The sequence below is a fragment of the Mandrillus leucophaeus genome, unplaced genomic scaffold, assembly GCF_000951045.1.
Source record: "Mandrillus leucophaeus isolate KB7577 unplaced genomic scaffold, Mleu.le_1.0 Scaffold129, whole genome shotgun sequence".
Classification (NCBI taxonomy): domain Eukaryota; kingdom Metazoa; phylum Chordata; class Mammalia; order Primates; family Cercopithecidae; genus Mandrillus; species Mandrillus leucophaeus.
In genome coordinates, this window is record NW_012101243.1 from 2,349,647 (window position 1) to 2,368,230 (window position 18,584).

General features: G+C 40.9%; 1 protein-coding gene across 1 annotated transcript in view; it reads left to right on the plus strand.

Annotated features, from left to right (window-relative positions):
• The window catches only part of NCOA6 (nuclear receptor coactivator 6), an 87,785-nt gene that overhangs the window by 12,325 nt on the left and 56,876 nt on the right, over positions 1-18,584 (plus strand). The window contains exons 2-3 of the mRNA XM_011972426.1: positions 5,965-6,245; positions 11,639-11,794. Of these exons, the coding sequence (XP_011827816.1) occupies positions 6,011-6,245; positions 11,639-11,794 (391 nt within the window). The 5' untranslated portion in view covers positions 5,965-6,010. The remainder of the gene's footprint in view (positions 1-5,964; positions 6,246-11,638; positions 11,795-18,584) is intronic.

Sequence of the window (18,584 nt, forward strand, 5' to 3'; positions counted from 1 at the left end):
TGGTCAGGCTGGTCTCGAACTCCTGACCTCAGGTGATCCACCTGCCTCGGCCTCCCAAAGTGCTGGGATTACAGGCTCTTTATTTAATCTTCAACTTTAAAAACTAGCTGTCATTCAGTTAAGCCTAACTATGAGGTAGGAGGTGGGAATCGACTCCAGAGGCAGGGCTTGAACACCAGACCAAATTGAGGACTAGCTAAAACACGGTGGGGCAGGAGCAACTTTCCATAAGACATGTCCACCGGTGTGCCATTTCAGTTTACCATTGCCATGACAACACCCAGGACTTACCAACCCTCTCCATGGCAATGACCCAAGTTACCATACTTTTGCTAGCAATTTCTGCATAAACCACCTGTTATTCTACACGCTTAAAAGTAGGTATAGGCCAGGTGCGACAGCTCACGCCTATAATCCCAGCACTTTGGGAGGCCGAGGCGGGTGGATGACCTGAGGTCAGGAGTTCGAGACCAGCCTGGGCAACACTGTGAAACCCCATCTCTACTAAAATGTGTCACTGCACTCCAACCTGGGCGAGACAGAGCTCGACTCAATCTCAAAAAAATTAAAATAAATAAATACATGAAAGTAGATATAAATATAACCCCTGGCTGGGTACAGTAGGAGGCTGAGGTGGGCGGATGGCTTAAGCTCAGGAGTTCGAGACCAGCTTGGGCAACACGGTGAAACTCCGTCTCTACCAAAATACAAAAAATTAGTCAAGCGTGGTGGCATCCGCCTGTAGTCTCAGCTAATTGGGAAGCTGAGGCAGGAAAATTGCTTGAACCTGGAAGGCGGAGGTTGCAGTGAGCTGAGATCACACCACTTCACTTCAGCCTAAGTGACAGAGCGAGACTCCATCTAAAAAAAAAAAAAATTTGGTGTAAATATAACTGCAAAACTGCCCTGAGCTGCTAGTCTCAGCACACTGCCTATGGGGTAGTCCTGCTCTGCAGGAGCAGTCACAGAGTTGTAACACTGCAGCTTCAATAGAGCTGTTTTCTTCTACCCTACCCTGGCTTACCCTTAGGTTCTTTCCTGGGTGAAGCCAAGAACGCTTGAAGGCTAAACCCCACTTTGGGGGCTTGCCTCTCCTGCATCAAATACAGGTTAATTTGTAAATGGCAAAGTTTGTTTTGAGGTTTTTCCTCAATAACTTGTTTCCTAGGCCTGTTAGGCCATCTCTAAAATAGATCTTGCTCTTTTAATTTTTTTTTTAAGAGCAGGATCTTGCTCTCTTACCCAGGCTGGAGTGTAGTGGCACAATCATAGCTCACTGTAGCCTTGACCTCCCAGGCTCAAGCAGTTCTGCCACCCTAGCCTCCCAAGTAGCTGGGACTACAGGTGTGCATCACCACATCTGATTAATTTTTACATTTTTTTTTGTAGAGATGGGCTCTTACTGTGTTGACAGGAGTGGTCTCAAAATATCCTCCAACCTCAGCCTCCCAAAGTGCTGGAATTACAGGCCCGAACCACCACACCTGGCCTATTTTGTGTTTTAAAAAGATCCCTCTGGCTGCTGTCTGAAGACAGATTGGAGGACGATAAGAGTGGAGGCAGGAGACACCTGAAAGCACACTTTTTAATGGGGTTGTTTTTTTGATAAATTTGTTTAAGTTTCCTGTGGACTCTGGATATTAGACCTTTGTTAGATGGGTAGATTGCAAACATTTTGTCCCAGTCTGTAGGTTGTCTGTTCATTCTGATGATAGTTTCTTTTGCTGTGCAGAAGCTCTTTATTTTAATTAGATCCCATTTGTCAATTTTTTTGTTGCAATTGCTGTTGGCGTTTTTGTCATGAAATCTTTGCCCATGTCCTGAATGGTATTGCCTAGATTTTCTTCTGAGGGTTTTTAGTTTTTAGTTTTGGGTTTTACATTTTAGTCTTTAATCCATTTTGAGTTAATTTTTGTAAGGATGGTGTAAGGAAGGGGTCCAGTTTCAATTTTCTGCATATGGCTAGCCGGTTCTCCCAGCACCATTTATTAAATAAGGAATCCTATTTAGTCATAACAGTCTTCTCAGATCACAGCACAATCAAATTAGAACTCAAGATTAAGAAGTTCACTCATAACCACACAACTAAGTGGAAATTGAACAACCTGCTCCTGAATGACTTTTGGGTAAATAATGAAATTAAGACAGAAATCAAGAAGTTTTTTGAAACTAATGGGAACAAAGAGACAATATACCAGAATCTCTGGGACAGTGTTAAACAGTGTTAAGTGGGAAATTTATAGCACTAAATGCCCACATCAAAAAGCTAGAGAGATCTCAAGTTAACAATATAACATCTCAACTAAAAGAACTGGAAAATGAGCAAATAAACCCCAAAGCTAGCAAAAGATCAAGAAATAACCAAGATTAGAGCTGAACTGAAGGAGATAGAGACACGAAAAACCCTTCAAAAAATCAGTGAATCCAGAAGCTGGTTTTTTGGGGAAAAAATAATAATAATAATAATAATGATGGATCACTAGTTATAATAGACCACTAGCAAGACTAATAAAGAAGAAAGAAGAATTAAATAAACAATCAGAAATGATAAGGGGGCTATCACCACTGATACCACAGAAATACTATAAACACCTCTGTGTACATAAACTAGAAAATCTAAAAGAAATGGATAAATGCCTAGACAAATACACTCTGAACTGAACCAGGAAGACTGAACCAGGAAGAAACTAAATCTCTGAATATACCAGTTAACAAGTTCTGAAATTGAGGCAATAATAAATAGCCTACCAACCAAAGAAGTTTCTTTAAAAATTATTTTTTTGGAGGGAAGGCCAGCAATTTTTCATAGACTTTCTATTTCTCTTTTTTTTTTAAAGTACTGTGTAGTGCCCATAGTATTGTTAAACTGACAATTCCTGTATCTGCCAGCATAAGGTTTTCCAGATCGAGATACACAGTCTTCATGTCATGACCAACGGCCTATTTAGGGAGACTATCAAAGTCCAGGCTTTTTAGTTAGTCTTCTTTCTGGTTAAAGATTCTTTTGGAAAATGTTTCTTAGATTTTAAATTGTTTTCTTGCAGTTGTTCCAACTTTGGAATAGTTGCTAAATAGCTATAGCTTTGTAGGCAGTCATCGTTTTTCCTGCTAAGCAGCAACTTTTAAGCCCTAAAAATCTTTATTAGTTGTGTTTAATTACCTCTAAAGTTTATTAAAAATCTGTAAAATGCAGATGGCAGTTAAATAAGGGCAGTGGTATTAATTTGAGATTTTCTGACTGCTGTTGTTTCTTTTGTTTTTTTAATTTTTAAAAAAATTGAGGCATGATCTCGCTGTTACCCAGCCTGGTCTAGAACTCCTAGGCTCAAGCAGGCCTCCGGCCTCTGCCTCCCAAAGTGCTAGGAATACAGGTATGAACCACTGACCCTGCTGTTGTTTCTTAACCACCCAAATCAGTTTCATTGTAACAGTCATAGTACGAGAAAAGGATATAATTGCCAGAACACAAGGTGCTCTGCTGCAATTTGGAAGTATTTTTTCTTATAACAGAGGAATTTTTTCCCCAAAGGTTGCTTAGGTTGGTTTTTGCAAAGCCTTTGCTGTTGAAGTTTAGTCACTAGCAATTAGTTTATTTTATTTTATTTATTTATTTTTGAGACGAAGTCTTGCTCTTGTCCTCCAGGCTGGAGTGCAGTGGTGCAATCTCAGCTCACTGCAACCTCCACCTCCTGGGTTCAAGTGATTCTCCTGCCTCAGCCTCCCAAGTAGCTGGGATTATAGGTGCCTGCTACCACGCCCAGCTGATTTTTGTATTTTCAGTAAAGACGGGGTTTTACCATGTTAGCCAGGCTGGTCTCGAACTCCTGACCTCAGGTGATCCACCCGCCTTAGCCTCCCGAAGTGCTGGGATTACAGGCATAAGCCACCGCGCCTGGCCTATTTTATTTTTATTTTTAGAGACAAAAATCTTGCTATCACCCTTAGTGGAATGCAGTGGCACTATTGTAGCTCACTGCTGCCTCAAACTCCTGTGTTTGAGGGATCCTCCCACCTCAGCCTCCTGAGTAGCTGGAGCTATAGGCATGCACACCCAGTTAATTTTTTTATTTTTTGTAGAGACAGGGTCTCAGTGTGTTGCCCAGGCTAGTCTTAAATTGCTGCCCTCAAGCCATCCACCAGCCTCACTATTTAAAAAAGAAAAATTGACTGGACATGGTAGCTCATGCCTGTAATCCCAGCACTTTGGGAGGCTAAGGTGGGAGAATCACCTGAACCTAAGAGTTTGAGACCAGCCTGGGCAATATGGCAAGATACAATCTCTATAAAAAGTTTTAAAAATTAGCTGGGCATGGTGGTACATGCCTGTAATCCCAGCTGCTTGGGAAGCTGAGGTGAGAGGATCACTTGAGCCCAGGAGGTTGAGGCTGCAGTGAGCCATGTTTGTGCCACTGCATTCCAGCAACAGAGTAAGACCCTGTCTCAAAAAAATAAATTAAAAAAAAAAGTTAAACAGTTTTTCAGTTACTTTTTTTTATTTATGCACGGAATATAACCATATTACAGCAGTTTTGTATTTCCTAATGATTTGCAGCATATTTGGAAAATACGAAAATAAAATTTATCAATGATCCTACCAACCTAATATAGTTGCTTTTTAGGGGATTAATGTTCTTATCCTTTTTTTTAAAAGAAACTTGTAATTATAGTTACAAGTATAAAGTAATAATTTATAATATTTTAATAATATAAATAAGTGCCATAAATAAATAAAAGGCTGGACATGGTGTCTCACGTCTGTAATCCCAGCACTTTGGGAGGCCAAGGTGGGCAGATCACTTGAGATCAGGAGTTTGAGACCAGCCTGGCCAACATAATGAAACCCTGTCTCTACTAAAATACAAAAATTAGCTGGGTGTGGTGGTGTGTGCCTGTATTCCCAGCTACTCAGGAGGCTAAGGCAGGAGAATTGCTTGAATCCGGAAGGGCAGAGGTTGAAGGAGCCGAGGTCGTGTCACTGCACTCCAGCCTGGGCGACAGAGTGAGACTCCATCTCAAAACACACACACACACACACACACACACACAAAAAAAAAAAAAACAAAACAAAAAAAAGGGGTTGATAGACGTTTATGAAAATAAAGAACTGTGTTCTGGACAGAATTAAATTGCTTCCTAACTTTTAGATATAAAGAAGTTACATTTTCTGCTATTTTCAGGTATACTGCTTACCAAAAAGTACATGTAGATCACACAGTGTGGCCATTTCCTCTGTTAGCTTTGGGACTGAAGATCACATACTTAACCCAAAAGTAAATGAATGAACATTAATTTCCAGCATTTGTGGTAAGCAAAAATGGCATGGAAACCTAAGAACCTGGGTGAGCCACCGCACCCAGCCCTTTCATGTAAGAATTTTTAAGTGTTTATTTCTGAATCATTATTTTCAGCCATTCCACTGTTAATAACCCTTTAAACGTTGTTTAAAATGGCTCATGAAAGACTTCAGAATTTTAGGTAATCATCCAGTTGCTATTAGTCAGGTCTGGTTGTGCTTTGTAGTTTGGAGAAGGAAGAGGGCTTTAGAAACCTTGGCTCCTTTCAAGCTTTTGTCAGGACAGAAGTAGGGAGAGTCTTGGGGAGCCCCTTGCTCTGTGGGGTCAACCAAAGGCCTATAATTCCCAAAAAGTATGTGCTTGTTTTATTTTCTTGTGATCCTTTGTTCCCTTCTCCTGACATTCTAGGCTTACAAAAAAGTGGCATATAACATAATAAAAAGAATGTTAAATTTAAGACTGGTGTATTTTTATTTTTGGTAATAACTGTAAGAACTAATTGTTTTAGAATATCATAATTAAAATAGCTTATCTTCTTTTTTGTAATTTCTTAATTATAGTATTTCCTTATTGTCAAATAAATTATAATTTTCATAGAACTATGAATTATACATTGTTGAATGCATAACTATGCATTGTAATGCTCTTTTGTATCTTCTCTTTTCAGAAGTTTTCTTATTGTCCGCTTGGCACATGCTTCTGGAATAATATTCACCATGGTTTTGGATGACCTTCCAAACCTAGAAGACATCTATACTTCCTTGTGTTCATCAACAATGGAAGACTCAGAGATGGATTTTGACTCCGGACTAGAAGATGATGACACAAAAAGTGATAGTATTTTGGAGGATTCCACAATTTTTGTGGCCTTCAAAGGAAATATAGATGATAAAGACTTCAAATGGAAATTAGATGCAATATTGAAAAATGTGCCCAATTTGCTACACATGGGTAATTTGCTTTAATTATTTTTTATTCCTGTTACTGTTTTTGAAATGTTTGCCCTTCTATGGCTATCTTGAGTTTTACAAAGCAAGTTTGCTAAATTGAGTCAAAAGGCCGAATTTAAGTGCAAAGGTAGAATTTTAGGATTTTAAAAATATACATGTTTTCTTTCTTTTAAGTAACATCGAAGAGCTTAACATAAAGTATTTCTTATCGTGGAAATTGTTGGATAATCTGCTGTAGTGGATAAAAGTAATTCTCAATATCCAAATTTATTTGTTTTTAACTCTCTGGACTTCATTTTCCTTATCTGTAAATGGAAATCTTTAAGGACCCTTAAAGCTTAGAAAACTTACTATTCCATCAGTCTGCTTATAATGCACTTTAAATTTATTCCCTTAACTTTTATATCAGAAGTCACTAGCTGACAACTTGCTGGATCCAGTCTGCAACCATGTGTTATTTGGCCCACATTAGTGTTTGAGATTTAGTTTGTTTTTAATGTTTGAGTTTCATTGCCAGTGCTTTAAAAATTGAGATATATTGCATGAAAATCCAGAGTTTTACATTTATCTTTAAAAATAGGAAGATCTGATAACATTGAGTTCTCCCTCTTTCCCAGATGGTACTAAGTAGCAGCTGCTACTGAGAGCAACCCCACTTCACCACAGTTCCCATCTGGCTTCTTCACACATTTAGATTACCTGTCCAGATCTTACAGGCATTTGTGGTTTTGAACCTTGATTTAGATGTTCTCTATTCTAGTTAGCACAATTATCTAATCCGTTCAGACACAGTGAAAAGCCTAGATTTATTCCTTTAATCACAAATCCTAAATTGATCAAGAGTTAATTAGCTTTTTTTAGGCTTGGGGGTTTTATCTTTGAGATTGTTATCTGGAGGGAAGCTGTTTTTTCAACTGCTTTTTACTGTGTTGTATACGATTCTTCATAGTTATGTATTATTTTTAGCATAAAATTAAGAATTTTTCATGTCGTTATCAACATTATTGTAACCATAATCATAGTTATAATATATGTTATAAAGGTCTAGCTGGGCCTGAAATTGTTCATTGCTCTTTATTAATTACTACATTTTTCTGTTGTTTATATATTGCTGAATCAATTTATTTATGGCTTTCAAATAAATTACCAAACCTAGGCCAAGCATAGTAGTTCTTGCCTGTAATCCTAGTGCTTTGGAAGGTTGAGTTGTGTGGATCACTTGAACCCAGGAGTTCAAGACCAGCCTGGACAATATAGAGAGACCTCATCTCTACAGAAAATACAAAAATTAGCTGGGTATGTTGGCGTGCGCCTGTAGTCCCAGCTACTCGAGAGGCTGAAGTGGGAGGATCACTTGAGTCCAAGGAGGTCAAGGCTGCAGTGAGCTCTAATAGTGCCCCTGCACTCCAGCCTGGGCAACAGAGTGAGACCCTGTCTAAAAAAATAAATAATAAATAAAGGTGGGCGCAGTGGCTCGCGCTTGTAATCCCAGCACTTTGGGAGGTCAAGGCGGGCGGATCAATTGAGGCCAGGAGTTTGAGACACGCCCAGCCAACGTGGTGAAACCTCGTCTACTAAAAATACAAAAATTAGCCAGACGTGCTGGCAGGTGACTGTAATCCGAGCTACTCGGGAGGCTGAGGCACGAGAATTGCTTGAACCCAGAAGGTAGAGGTTGCAGTGAGCTGAGATCACGCCACTGCACTCCAGCCTGGGTGACAGAGTGAGTGTCAAAAAAATATAAATAAATAACCAATTCTAGATTTATGGTGCTATCAGATTATATTCTTGGTCCAAAAAAATTTTAAGTCAAATCTCTCAAATATGAAAGTTCAAAAAGATTTTGATAAGATATAACTATTAGGAATATGGATTTTTCTGCAAGCATATTACAAGTGTTAATACCGTAAGCAAATTTGATGTTTGTGTAGAATATGTACAAGATTCCAGTACACTTCAGAGTGGGAAGAAGTCCTTCCAGTGTCTATGATTGGTGGCCAGGATCCCCAAACTTCCTGCCTTTTGCTGTTTGGAGGCCTACGTGTAATGGAAAGGAAATTGCCCTGAAAATCAGAGCTGGGTTTTAATGTCATCTCTGATGCTACTAGTTAGCCACAGGATTCTGAGCAGATCACTTTCTGGGCCTTGGTTTCCTCACCTGTAAAATAGTCTTGGACTAAATATTGTCTAATCTTTTCTAAATTCCTGTGATTGTGTTATCTCATTCCTTTTAGCAAGTTTTCCCTTTTTTTTCCCACATTAGAGCAAGTGAACTCCATGTCTGGAAAAGTTAACATTCAGTGTACAGTGGTTTAAGAGCTGGAAGGGGCTGTAGGCAACATGTAGGCACTTTCCTCTATCCATAGATATTTCTCATTTTGAGAAAAGATATTCCTCTATGACCATTATCTCTTTTTTTCCTTCTTTTCACAGGTGTTGAATGACCATTATCTTAATATTAGAATGTATAACTGAATGAAGGATACAGAAGATTCAGTTTAGCTGAGTTAATAACAAAAGAGAACATTGTTTTGCCTGAGGTTGTTGAATAACTTTTTTTGTTTTTGTTTCTTTTTTGAGGCAGTGTCTCACCCCATCACCCAGGCTGGAATGCAGTGACATGATCTCAGCTCACTGTAGCCTTGACCTCCCAGGCTCAAACAATTCTCCCACCTCAGCTTCACAAGTAGCTGGGACTACAGGCGCACACCACTGCACCTGGCTAATTTTCTGTTTATTTTTTGTAGAGATGAGTTCTCACTATGTTGCCCAGGGTGGTCTCAAACTCCTGAGCTCAAGTGATCTGCCCACCTTGGCCTCCCAAAGTGCTAAGATTACAGGCATGCACCACTGCACCCAGCCAGATAACTTTTTTATCAGCTAACTGTGCCTGGGATTTGCTTTCCAACCTGTAAAATGTAACTACATTTAATAGTACCTCCTCAATTACTTAACTTTTTTAAAAATTATTTTTTATTGTATAATACACATAAAATTTACCATGTTAACCATTATTAAGCATACAGTTTAGTGGAAATTAAATATACTCATAATGTTGTGCAACCATCACCACCATGTGTCGCCCTAACTCTTCATCCTGTAAAATTAAACATCTCTGTCCGGGCACGGTGGCTCACGCCTGTAATTCCGGCACTTTGGGAGGCCGAGGCAGGTGGATCACGTGGTCAAGAGATTGAGACCATCCTGGCCAACATGGTGAAATCCCGTCTCTACTAAAAATACAAAAATTAGCCAGGCATGGTGGCGGGCGCCTACAGTCCCAGCTACTTGGGAGGCTGAGGCAGGAGAATTACTTGAACACGGGAGGTGGAGGTTGCAGTGAGCCGATATCGCGTTACTGCGCTCCAGCCTGGTGACAGAGTAAGACTCTGTCTCAAAAAAAAAAAAAAAAAAAAAATTGAACATCTCTAACCATTAAATAACAACCCCCCATTTCCTCCTTGCTCCTAGCCCCTGGAAACCACCATTCTACTATCTGTTTCTATGATTTTTGACTACTTCCTTCATATAAGTGGAATTTTGCCTTTTTGTGACTGGCTTATTTTACTTAGCGTAAGATGCTCAAAGTCCATTGATGTTGCACCATGTGACAGGATTTCCTTCCTTTTTAAGGCTTAATAATATTCCATCGTGGCCGGGTGCAGTGGCTCACGCCTATAATCCCAGCACTTCAGGACGCCGAGGCAGGCAATCATGAGGTCAGGAGATCAAGACCATCCTGGCCAACATGGTGAAACCCTGTCTCTACTAAAAATACAAAAATTAGCTGGGCGTGGTGGCACACACCTGTTGTCCCGGCTCGGGATGGTGAGGCAGAAGAATTACTCGAACCCAGGAGGCAGAGGTTGCAGTGAGCCAAGATCATGCCACTGCACTCCAGCCTGGTGACAGCAAGATTCCGTCTCAAATAATAATAATAATATTCCATTGTATATATATACCATATTTTACTGATTCATTCATCTGTCAGTAGACATTGGGTTGCTTCTATATCTTAGCTATTGTGAGTAATGCTGCTATGAATATGGTGTACAAATATCTCTCTGGGACTCTGCTTTCAGTTCATTTGAGTGTGTACTCTGAAGTAGAATTGCTACATCTTGTGGTAATTCTGTTTTTAATTTTTTTTGAGAAACTGTCGTTTTCCACAGCAGCTTGTATCCTTTTACATTCCCACTGACAGTGCACAATGGTTCCAGTTTCTTTTTTTTTTTTTTGAGATGGAGTCTTGTTCTGTTGCCCAGGTTGGAGTGCAGTAGCGCAATCTTGGTTCACAGCAACCTCTGCCTCCTGGGTTCAAGTGATTCTCCTGCCTCAGCCTCCTGAGTAGCTGGGACTACAGGTGTGCACCACCATGCCTGGCTAATTTTTGTATTTTTAGTAGAGACGGGGTTTTGCCATGTTGGCCAGGCTGATCTCAAACTCCTGACTGATCGAACTCAAGTGATTCACCAGCCTCAGCCTCCCGAAATGCTGGGATTATAGGTGTGAGCCACCATGCCCTGCGGATTCTATTTCTCCATATCTTCACCAATGTTTATTTTCTGTGGTTTTGATAGTATCATGGTAATGGTTGTGAGGTGGTATCTTATTTTGATTTGCATTTCTCTAATGATTAGTTATGTCAAGCATCTTTTCATGTGCTTATTGGCCATTTGTGTATCTTTTCTGGAGAACTGTCCTTTGCCTTTTTTCTTTTTTTGAGACGGAGTCTCACTTTGTTGCCCAGGCTGGAGTGCAGTGGCACAATCTAGGCTCACCACAACTACCACCTCCTGGGTTCAAGCAATTCTCCTGTCTCTGCCTCCCGAGTAGCTGGGACTACAGGTGCGTGCCACCATGCCCAGCAAATTTTTGTATTTTTAGTAGAGACAGGGTTTCGTTATGTTGGCCAGGCTAGTCATGAACTCCTGACCTTGTGACCCACCCCCCTCGGCCTCCCAAAATGCTGGGATTATAGGCATGAGCCTGTTCTATTAGTTTAAACTTAACCTCTCTGTTCTTTTTTATGATCCTTTCTCCATCTTACTGCTTTCCATTTATTCATTGCCTGTGATGTGCCAGGTACTATGCTAGGTTTTCTGCATGTATTATCTAATTTGTACTCAAAATCTCATGAAGTAGTTTTTTTCATAGTTTTAGAAAAGAAAAAGATAAGTTTCAGAAAGGTTAAATAGCTCATTCATGGTCATCCAGGTGCTAAGTGGCAAAGCTAGGATTAGATTTGAGTATGTGGCTCCAAAGCATGCTCTGTTAGCTATTCCAAGCTGGTGCTCCACCTTATTCTTTTACTCTTTTGGTTTGTTTTTAATTCCATCTCTCCTCTGGTGGCTAAAAGATTACTAATAAAATTCTTTTTCTTTCACAATCAAGAGTCCAGCAAGCTAAAAGTACAGAAGGTGGAGCCCTGGAACAGCGTGCGTGTGACATTCAACATCCCCAGGGAAGCAGCGGAGCGGCTACGGATCCTTGCTCAGAGCAACAACCAGCAGCTTCGGGATTTAGGGATTCTCTCCGTTCAGATTGAAGGTCTTTTACTTTGCCATGTGCCCATCTAGACCAGAATCATTACAGTAGTAGAATATAGCATGATTTTCTATGCTGCTTTGTCTGTTCCTCTGCTCTTGTATTTCCGAATGCCAAGCAACTCATGTAACTTGTACTTTGCTTTGCAACACCTTAGATGAAGAGGGACTGACTGCGGTTATTGCTGGGTCCTGATGGTCTTTACATCTGTAGTCTTGGTTTCCATTCCTTTGGCTAATTTTGACCATCAGTCTTTCAGACTTTGATTTTACTGGCATCCTGACCAGGAATTGATTTGTCTTATTTATTTAGTTGTGTGGTTTTCTTTGTTATTGTTGTTGTTTTTAGAGATGGTGTCTTTCTGTGTTGCCCAGGCTGGACTCAAACTCTTGGCCTCAGATGATCCTCCCATCTCAGCCTCCTGAGTAGCTGGGACTACACCTGTACCACTGTACCCAGCTTAACATATAATTTAATTTGCTTCCTTCCTTCCACCAAATAAAGTTTAGTATTTTCTTTATTCGTCTAACAGATTACAAAGCCTTCAACAGTCCTTTCCTTTTGTAGCAGTGTTCATTTTCTTTTCTTTTCTTTCTTCCTTTTTTTTTTTTGAGGCAGAGTCTCACTCTGTTGCCCAGGATGGAGTATAGTGGCGTGATCTCAGCTCACTGCAACCTCCACTTCCCAGGTTCAAGCGATTCTCCTGCCTCAGCCTCCCAAGTAGCTGGGATTACAGGCACGTACCACCATGCCCAGCTAATTTTTGTGCTTTTAGTAGAGACGAGGTTTCACCATCTTGGCCAGGCTGGTCTCAAACTTCTGACCTCAGTTGATCTACCCTCTTCGGCCTCCCAAAGTGCTGGGATTACAGGCGTGAGCCATCATGCCGGCCCACAGTGTTCATTTTCAATATTTTTACCAGAATGATCTTTTTCAAAATGAAAATTAGATGAGCAGGCACGCGCGCACGTGCACACACACACACCCCTACACACATACACACACACACCCCTACACCCCTACACCCCTAAACCCCTAGATTAAAATCCTACTATCTCTTGGTATTATTCAAAGAATGAAGACCAAACTCCTTACCATGACCTCAGGCCTTGCATGGTCTCACCTCTACCTTCTTCATCCAGCCTTATCTTGTATAACTCTCCTCCCTTGCCCACTGTGTTCCAGCTTCTCAACTTTCTCTTCCTGCTGCCACAGGTCCTTTGTATTGATGTCTTCTCTGAATGAAATACTATCCCCTACCAGCCCCCCTTCCCCTAGTTCATGCCTGCTCAGCCTTCAAGTATCAGCTTAAATCTTGACGTTGTGTTCTCTGAACTCCTTTGGCAAGTCAGAGTCCTTTGCTATGTGCTCTCACAAAAGTTTGTTTCTCTTCCTCAGATCATTTATCTCACACTTTCATTAGAGCAATTATTGATTGTTGTTTTATCCCCCATAGACTATAAGCTTTAGCATTTGGAATACAGTGATAAATATTGTCCTTACTGTTATAAACTCGGAAGAGCTTATGACTTTAGTAAGGAAGACAGACCTGTGAGAGATATAAGTACCTACCATGTGTGGGAGAGCTCTTTGGAAGCTCAGTGAACCAGACCCCCCTCTTCCCCTCCTGTGTTGATACAACCAGGTGACAACCAGCAATTCCAACTTTTCCTTCCACAGTAGGCCAGATCCTCCTGGCCCTGTGCTTACGTAGAACCTAAATGCTCCGTGAAACCTCAGCAGCCGAGGTCATCATTTTGTTTATAGAAGTGAGACACATTTTATGCAGTCTAGCATTGTACGTTGCTGTGCCCTCAAAGGGGAAACACCAACAAACAGATAATTTAGAAAGGGTTATATGTAGATTGAGAAATGGGATAAATTTCACCACTTGATAAATGAGGGGATAGTGGCTTAAACAATAACCACTTTAATTTGAAAAATGTGGAACTATCGAAAAGGATCCAGAAAAGTATAGTTAATTCACAGCAATGTGTAGGAGGAACTATTAGGAAGAGTGAAAGTCGAACAACTGTTGGATAAAATAACAGTGTATGGGCTGTTTATACTTTAAGGGACACATAAGTGGTTTCTTTAAAACCCCACGTATTTTATGGTCTCTGTTCCTATTTAAAGACTTCAGAACCTTAATTGATAGTGTTTTTCACTGGAGAAAGAAGTACCAGTTTTATCTCTTAAGCAGACCTACTTCCTAAAAGGATAAAATGCTGGTTCTCCCTTAATATTATAGCCATAAATTCAAACATGAGTACTAGCAAGGAAGCAAATAGATAACATATTTTAAGAAATTATGAAATTTCACATATGACAATGATTATCACAATACAGAAAGAGTTCTTTAACTTTTAGGCTACATGTGTGTCCCAGATGATCTCTGTTCTTACAATCCTGGGAATTCAGGCAGGAGTGAAGTGATGGCAGCAGCTATTGCTTTTGCGGAACTGGGCTATTGATTTTGTAAATTGTAAGAAGGAATGTTGGCCACTCACGGTGGCTCACGCCTGTAATCCCAATACTTTGAGAGGCCGAGGTGGATGGATCACTTGAGGGCAGGAGTTTGAGAGCAGCCTGGCCAACATAGTGAAACCCCGACTCTACTAAAAATATAAAAATTAGCCCAGCATGGTGGTGCATGCCTGTGGTCCCAGCTACTCGGGAGGCTAAGGCAGGAGAATTGTTTGAACGCAGGAGGCAGAGGTTATGGTGAGCCGAGATCATGCCACTGCACTCCAGCCTGGGCGACAAGAGCGAAATTTTGTCTCAAAAAAACAAAAAGAAGGAATGAAGGAATGTTGCCACTGTCATGTCTGCTGCAAGGCTTGAGGGACAGGTTGTTCTCGCAAGAGTCCATTCTCCATTGACTAATACTGCCTGTACCCTTCCTTTTTAAAGTTTTGGCCAGGATGTTGGGGAAACATCTTTTTTGAGGACATTTTGTGCCACCTCTGTAAATTCATGGTGACCTAAAGCGGTAGTCTGCTAACTTTTTCTATAAAGGGCCAAGAATAAATATTTTTGGCTTTTCAGGCCATAAGATCTCAACTCAACAAGTACTCAGCTCTGTCTTGTAGGGCAAAAACAGCCATAGGCAATATGTAAACAAGTAAACATGGCAGGATTTCAATAACACTTTATTTAAATAAACATGCAGTGGGCTGCATTTGGCCCACAAGACGTAGTTTGTGGACCCCTAATTGGCAAGTTTGGGAGCCCATAGTGTTCTCTTTGACATGAATTGGCATATATGCAGTTGGCAAATAGGGGAATAATAGCAGTATAATGTGGAAATTCTGTTTATTAAGATGTGATTTTTTTTCTTAGGTAAGAGGAGCTGGAATAGTAGAAATAGAATTATAATTTTCAACAAGAAAAAGCTTTTCACTCAGCTGTTGCATGTGTGGGAGTCTTTTCAGCTCTATTAAAATTAAGGATGAGAGTGTGCATTCCTGTGCCTTCCTGACGTGCGTCCCCCAGCCTTGCGTGGCTCTCAGCTCATGACAGGTTGCATTTCTTCCTGTGTCCACCTTAATGGCAGCCCCACTGGCTCAGAGCTCCACTACATCTGCATTATCTCAGCAGCTTTAACCAGGCATTTCCACTGCATTTTTTCTGGTATTTTGCCTTCACCAGTTACTGCTTTTATTAGAGCTCTGATTACAAAGTCTCATAGGTTTTCAGTTTGCCCTAACCCTCTTATTGTGAGTATGAGATTTGATAAATGTGAGGTTTTCCAGAAATTAATTTGTCATGTAGAAAAATGCCTATAATCCTTTGTAAGGTTATAAATAAGATGACTGTTTATATTTTAAAAATAGCTAATGAGCACCTGCCATGTACCAGGCACTATTTTATGTATAAAGGATATATTATAGATCGTCACATAATTTATCATTAAATTAGGACACTTTTCTTTCTTTTTTATTTGAGATAAAGTCTCACTATGTTACCTGGGTTGGAGTGCAGTGGTACAAACACAACTCACTGTAGCCTCAGCCTCCTGGGCTCAAGTGATCCTCCCATCTCAGCCTCCTGAGTAGCTAGGACCACAGGTGCATGCCACCATGGACCTGACTAATTTTTCATAGAGATGGGGTCTCACCATGTCGCTAGTCTTGAACTCCTGGTCTGAAGCAATCCTCCCACCTTGGCCTCCCAAAGTGCTGGGATTAACAAACGTGAGTCACCATGCCCAGCCTAAAGTAGGACACTTCTGAAAGTGAAAGAGAATGCTATTAATTATGCTGGAACAACAGATGTAAAGGAATAAGGACAGACTTGTGATTACCCCTGTATAGTGATGGGGGAGGCAAGCAAGAAAATGAGTGAGTGAATGATTACGTGGAATGTGCTCTGCAGAAATAGCAAGATGTTCTGATAAAAGTTACCTAACCTTGGATAAGATGGTTGGTAGAGGCCTTTTTGGGCATGTGACACTTAAGATTACGTGAAAATTGAGAAGCTAGCTATGCGAAGAGTGCAGAGAACTGTTCTAGGCAGGGGAAACCACATGAGCAAAGGCCTTGAGGTAAGAAGCAGCCTTGTGTGCCTAAGAAACTAAAAAGAAACACTGGGGCTGAATCCTTGTTATTGAAGGAGAAAAATAGCATGAGATGAGGTTAAAGAGGTAGACAGGGCTAAATATGGGCAGTCCAGTATTGGTAGCCACAGACTGACTGTATGTTGCTTTTGAGCACTGAAAATGTGGCTAGTTAAAACTGATATGCGCTGTAAGTATAAAATACATATTACATTTTGAAGATTTGGTATCCCCCAAAAGAATGTAAAGTATCTCAATAATTCTTATATTGGCCAGGCTCAGTGGCTCACACCTATAATCCCAGCACTTTGGAAGGCTGAGGCCAGGAGGATTGCTTGAGCGCAGGAGTTTAAGACCAGCCTCGGCAATATAGTGACACCCACCCTGTCTCACAAAAACTTTAAAACTGAAAAAAATTAGCCAGGCATGTTGGCATACTCCTGTAGTCCCAGCTACTTGGGAAGCTGATGTGGGAGGATCGCTTAAGCCCGGTAGGTCAGTGCTGCAGTGAGCTGTTATCTCACCACTGCACTCCAACCTGGACAACAGAGTGAGACCCTGTCTCAAAAAATAACAATAATTTTTGCATTAGTTACATGTTGAAATAACAATACATTGGATGTATTAAGTGAAATAAATGATAATTAATTTAATCTGTTTCTTACTGTGGCTTCTAGAAAATTTTAAATTGTATCTGTGGCTCATATTATATTTGTGTTGAACAGCACTTGGCTAGGTAGATAATTTGAGCCCTTGTGTAGACTGTTAAGAAGTTTGGCCTGGCCGGGCACAGTGGCTCATGCCTGTAATCCCAGCACTTTGTGAGGCTGAGATGGGCAGATTGGCTGAGGTCAGGAGTTCGAGACCAGTCTGGCCAACATAATGAAACCCTGTCTCTACTAAAAATACAAAAGTTAGCCGGGCATGGTGGCAAGCACCTGTAATCCCAGCTACTTGGGAGGCTGAGGCAGGAGAATCACTTGAACCCGGAGGCGGAAGTTGCAGTGAGCTGAGATTGTGCCATTGCACTCCAGCCCAGGCAATAGGGTGAGACTCTGACTCAAAAAAAAAAAAAGTTTGGTCTTTATTTCTAAAATAGTGAAAAGCAATGGACCTGTTTTAAGCAGAGGAATGATACAAACTGATGTCCTTTTCCAGAACAATTTTCTTTCTATCTAGAATGTCTTAACAAATTTTGTATATTAATAGTTCCCTTCCTTTGGTGGAAACCCTCATGACCTGTATTCTCTTTCTCTTTTATGCCTGATTTCTAGAGGCAAGCCAGAGCATCTGGCAGCTCCCAGTGATTGCTTCCTTTTTGGTAGGATGTTTGTTCCCTGTGACCAGTGAACCTCCTTGGTTAAAATAGACATAGAAAGCTGACCTAGGCTCACGCCTATAATCCCAGCACTTTGGGCGGATCACAAGGTCAGGAGATCGAGACCATCCTGGTAAACATGGTGAAACCCCGTCTCTACTAAAAATACAAAAATTAGCTGGGTGTGTTGGCATGCGCCTATAATCCCAGCTACTTGGGAGGTTGAGGCAGGAGAATCTTTTGACCCCGGAAGGTGGAGACTGCAGTGAGCCAAGATCACACCACTGCACTCCAGCCTGGCGACAGAGTGAGACTCTATCTCAGAAAAAAAAAAAAAGAAAGAGAAAGCTGACCTAGATCAGTGACAGGACAGAGGAAACTGCCGTGTCTCATTAACTTTCTACTTTGCCATCTGACCCTATGAATCTGAACCCTAGTATGGAAGGACTTGGGTGAGTGCAACCTTTCAGCTCAGCAGCCACAGACTAGCTATATTTTAACTCTCCACAAGGTGGTGCTCTCTTACAATAACAGTAGTCAAAATTTTGGATTAAGTGTAAGAAACATTCTGTAGCTTGTTTCAGAGACCGTTTTATCATTGGACCAAGTAAGATTTAAGTTTCCTCTAAGTTTAGAGTCTACTTAATTGGAACACTTCTGGTAACATTACCTGTGAGGGTACCGTGAAGCTCAAATAAGGTAAAATTAAAAATCCTATACAGGCTAGGCACGGTGGCTCATGCCTATAATCCTAGCACTTTGGGAGGCCGAGGTGGGTGATCACATGAGGGCAGGAGTTGGAGACCAGCCTGGCCAACATGGTGAAACTCTGTCTCTACTAAAAGTGCAAAAATTATCTGGGTGTGGTGGTGGGTGCCTGTAATTCCAGCTACTCAGGAGGCTGAGGTAGGAGAATC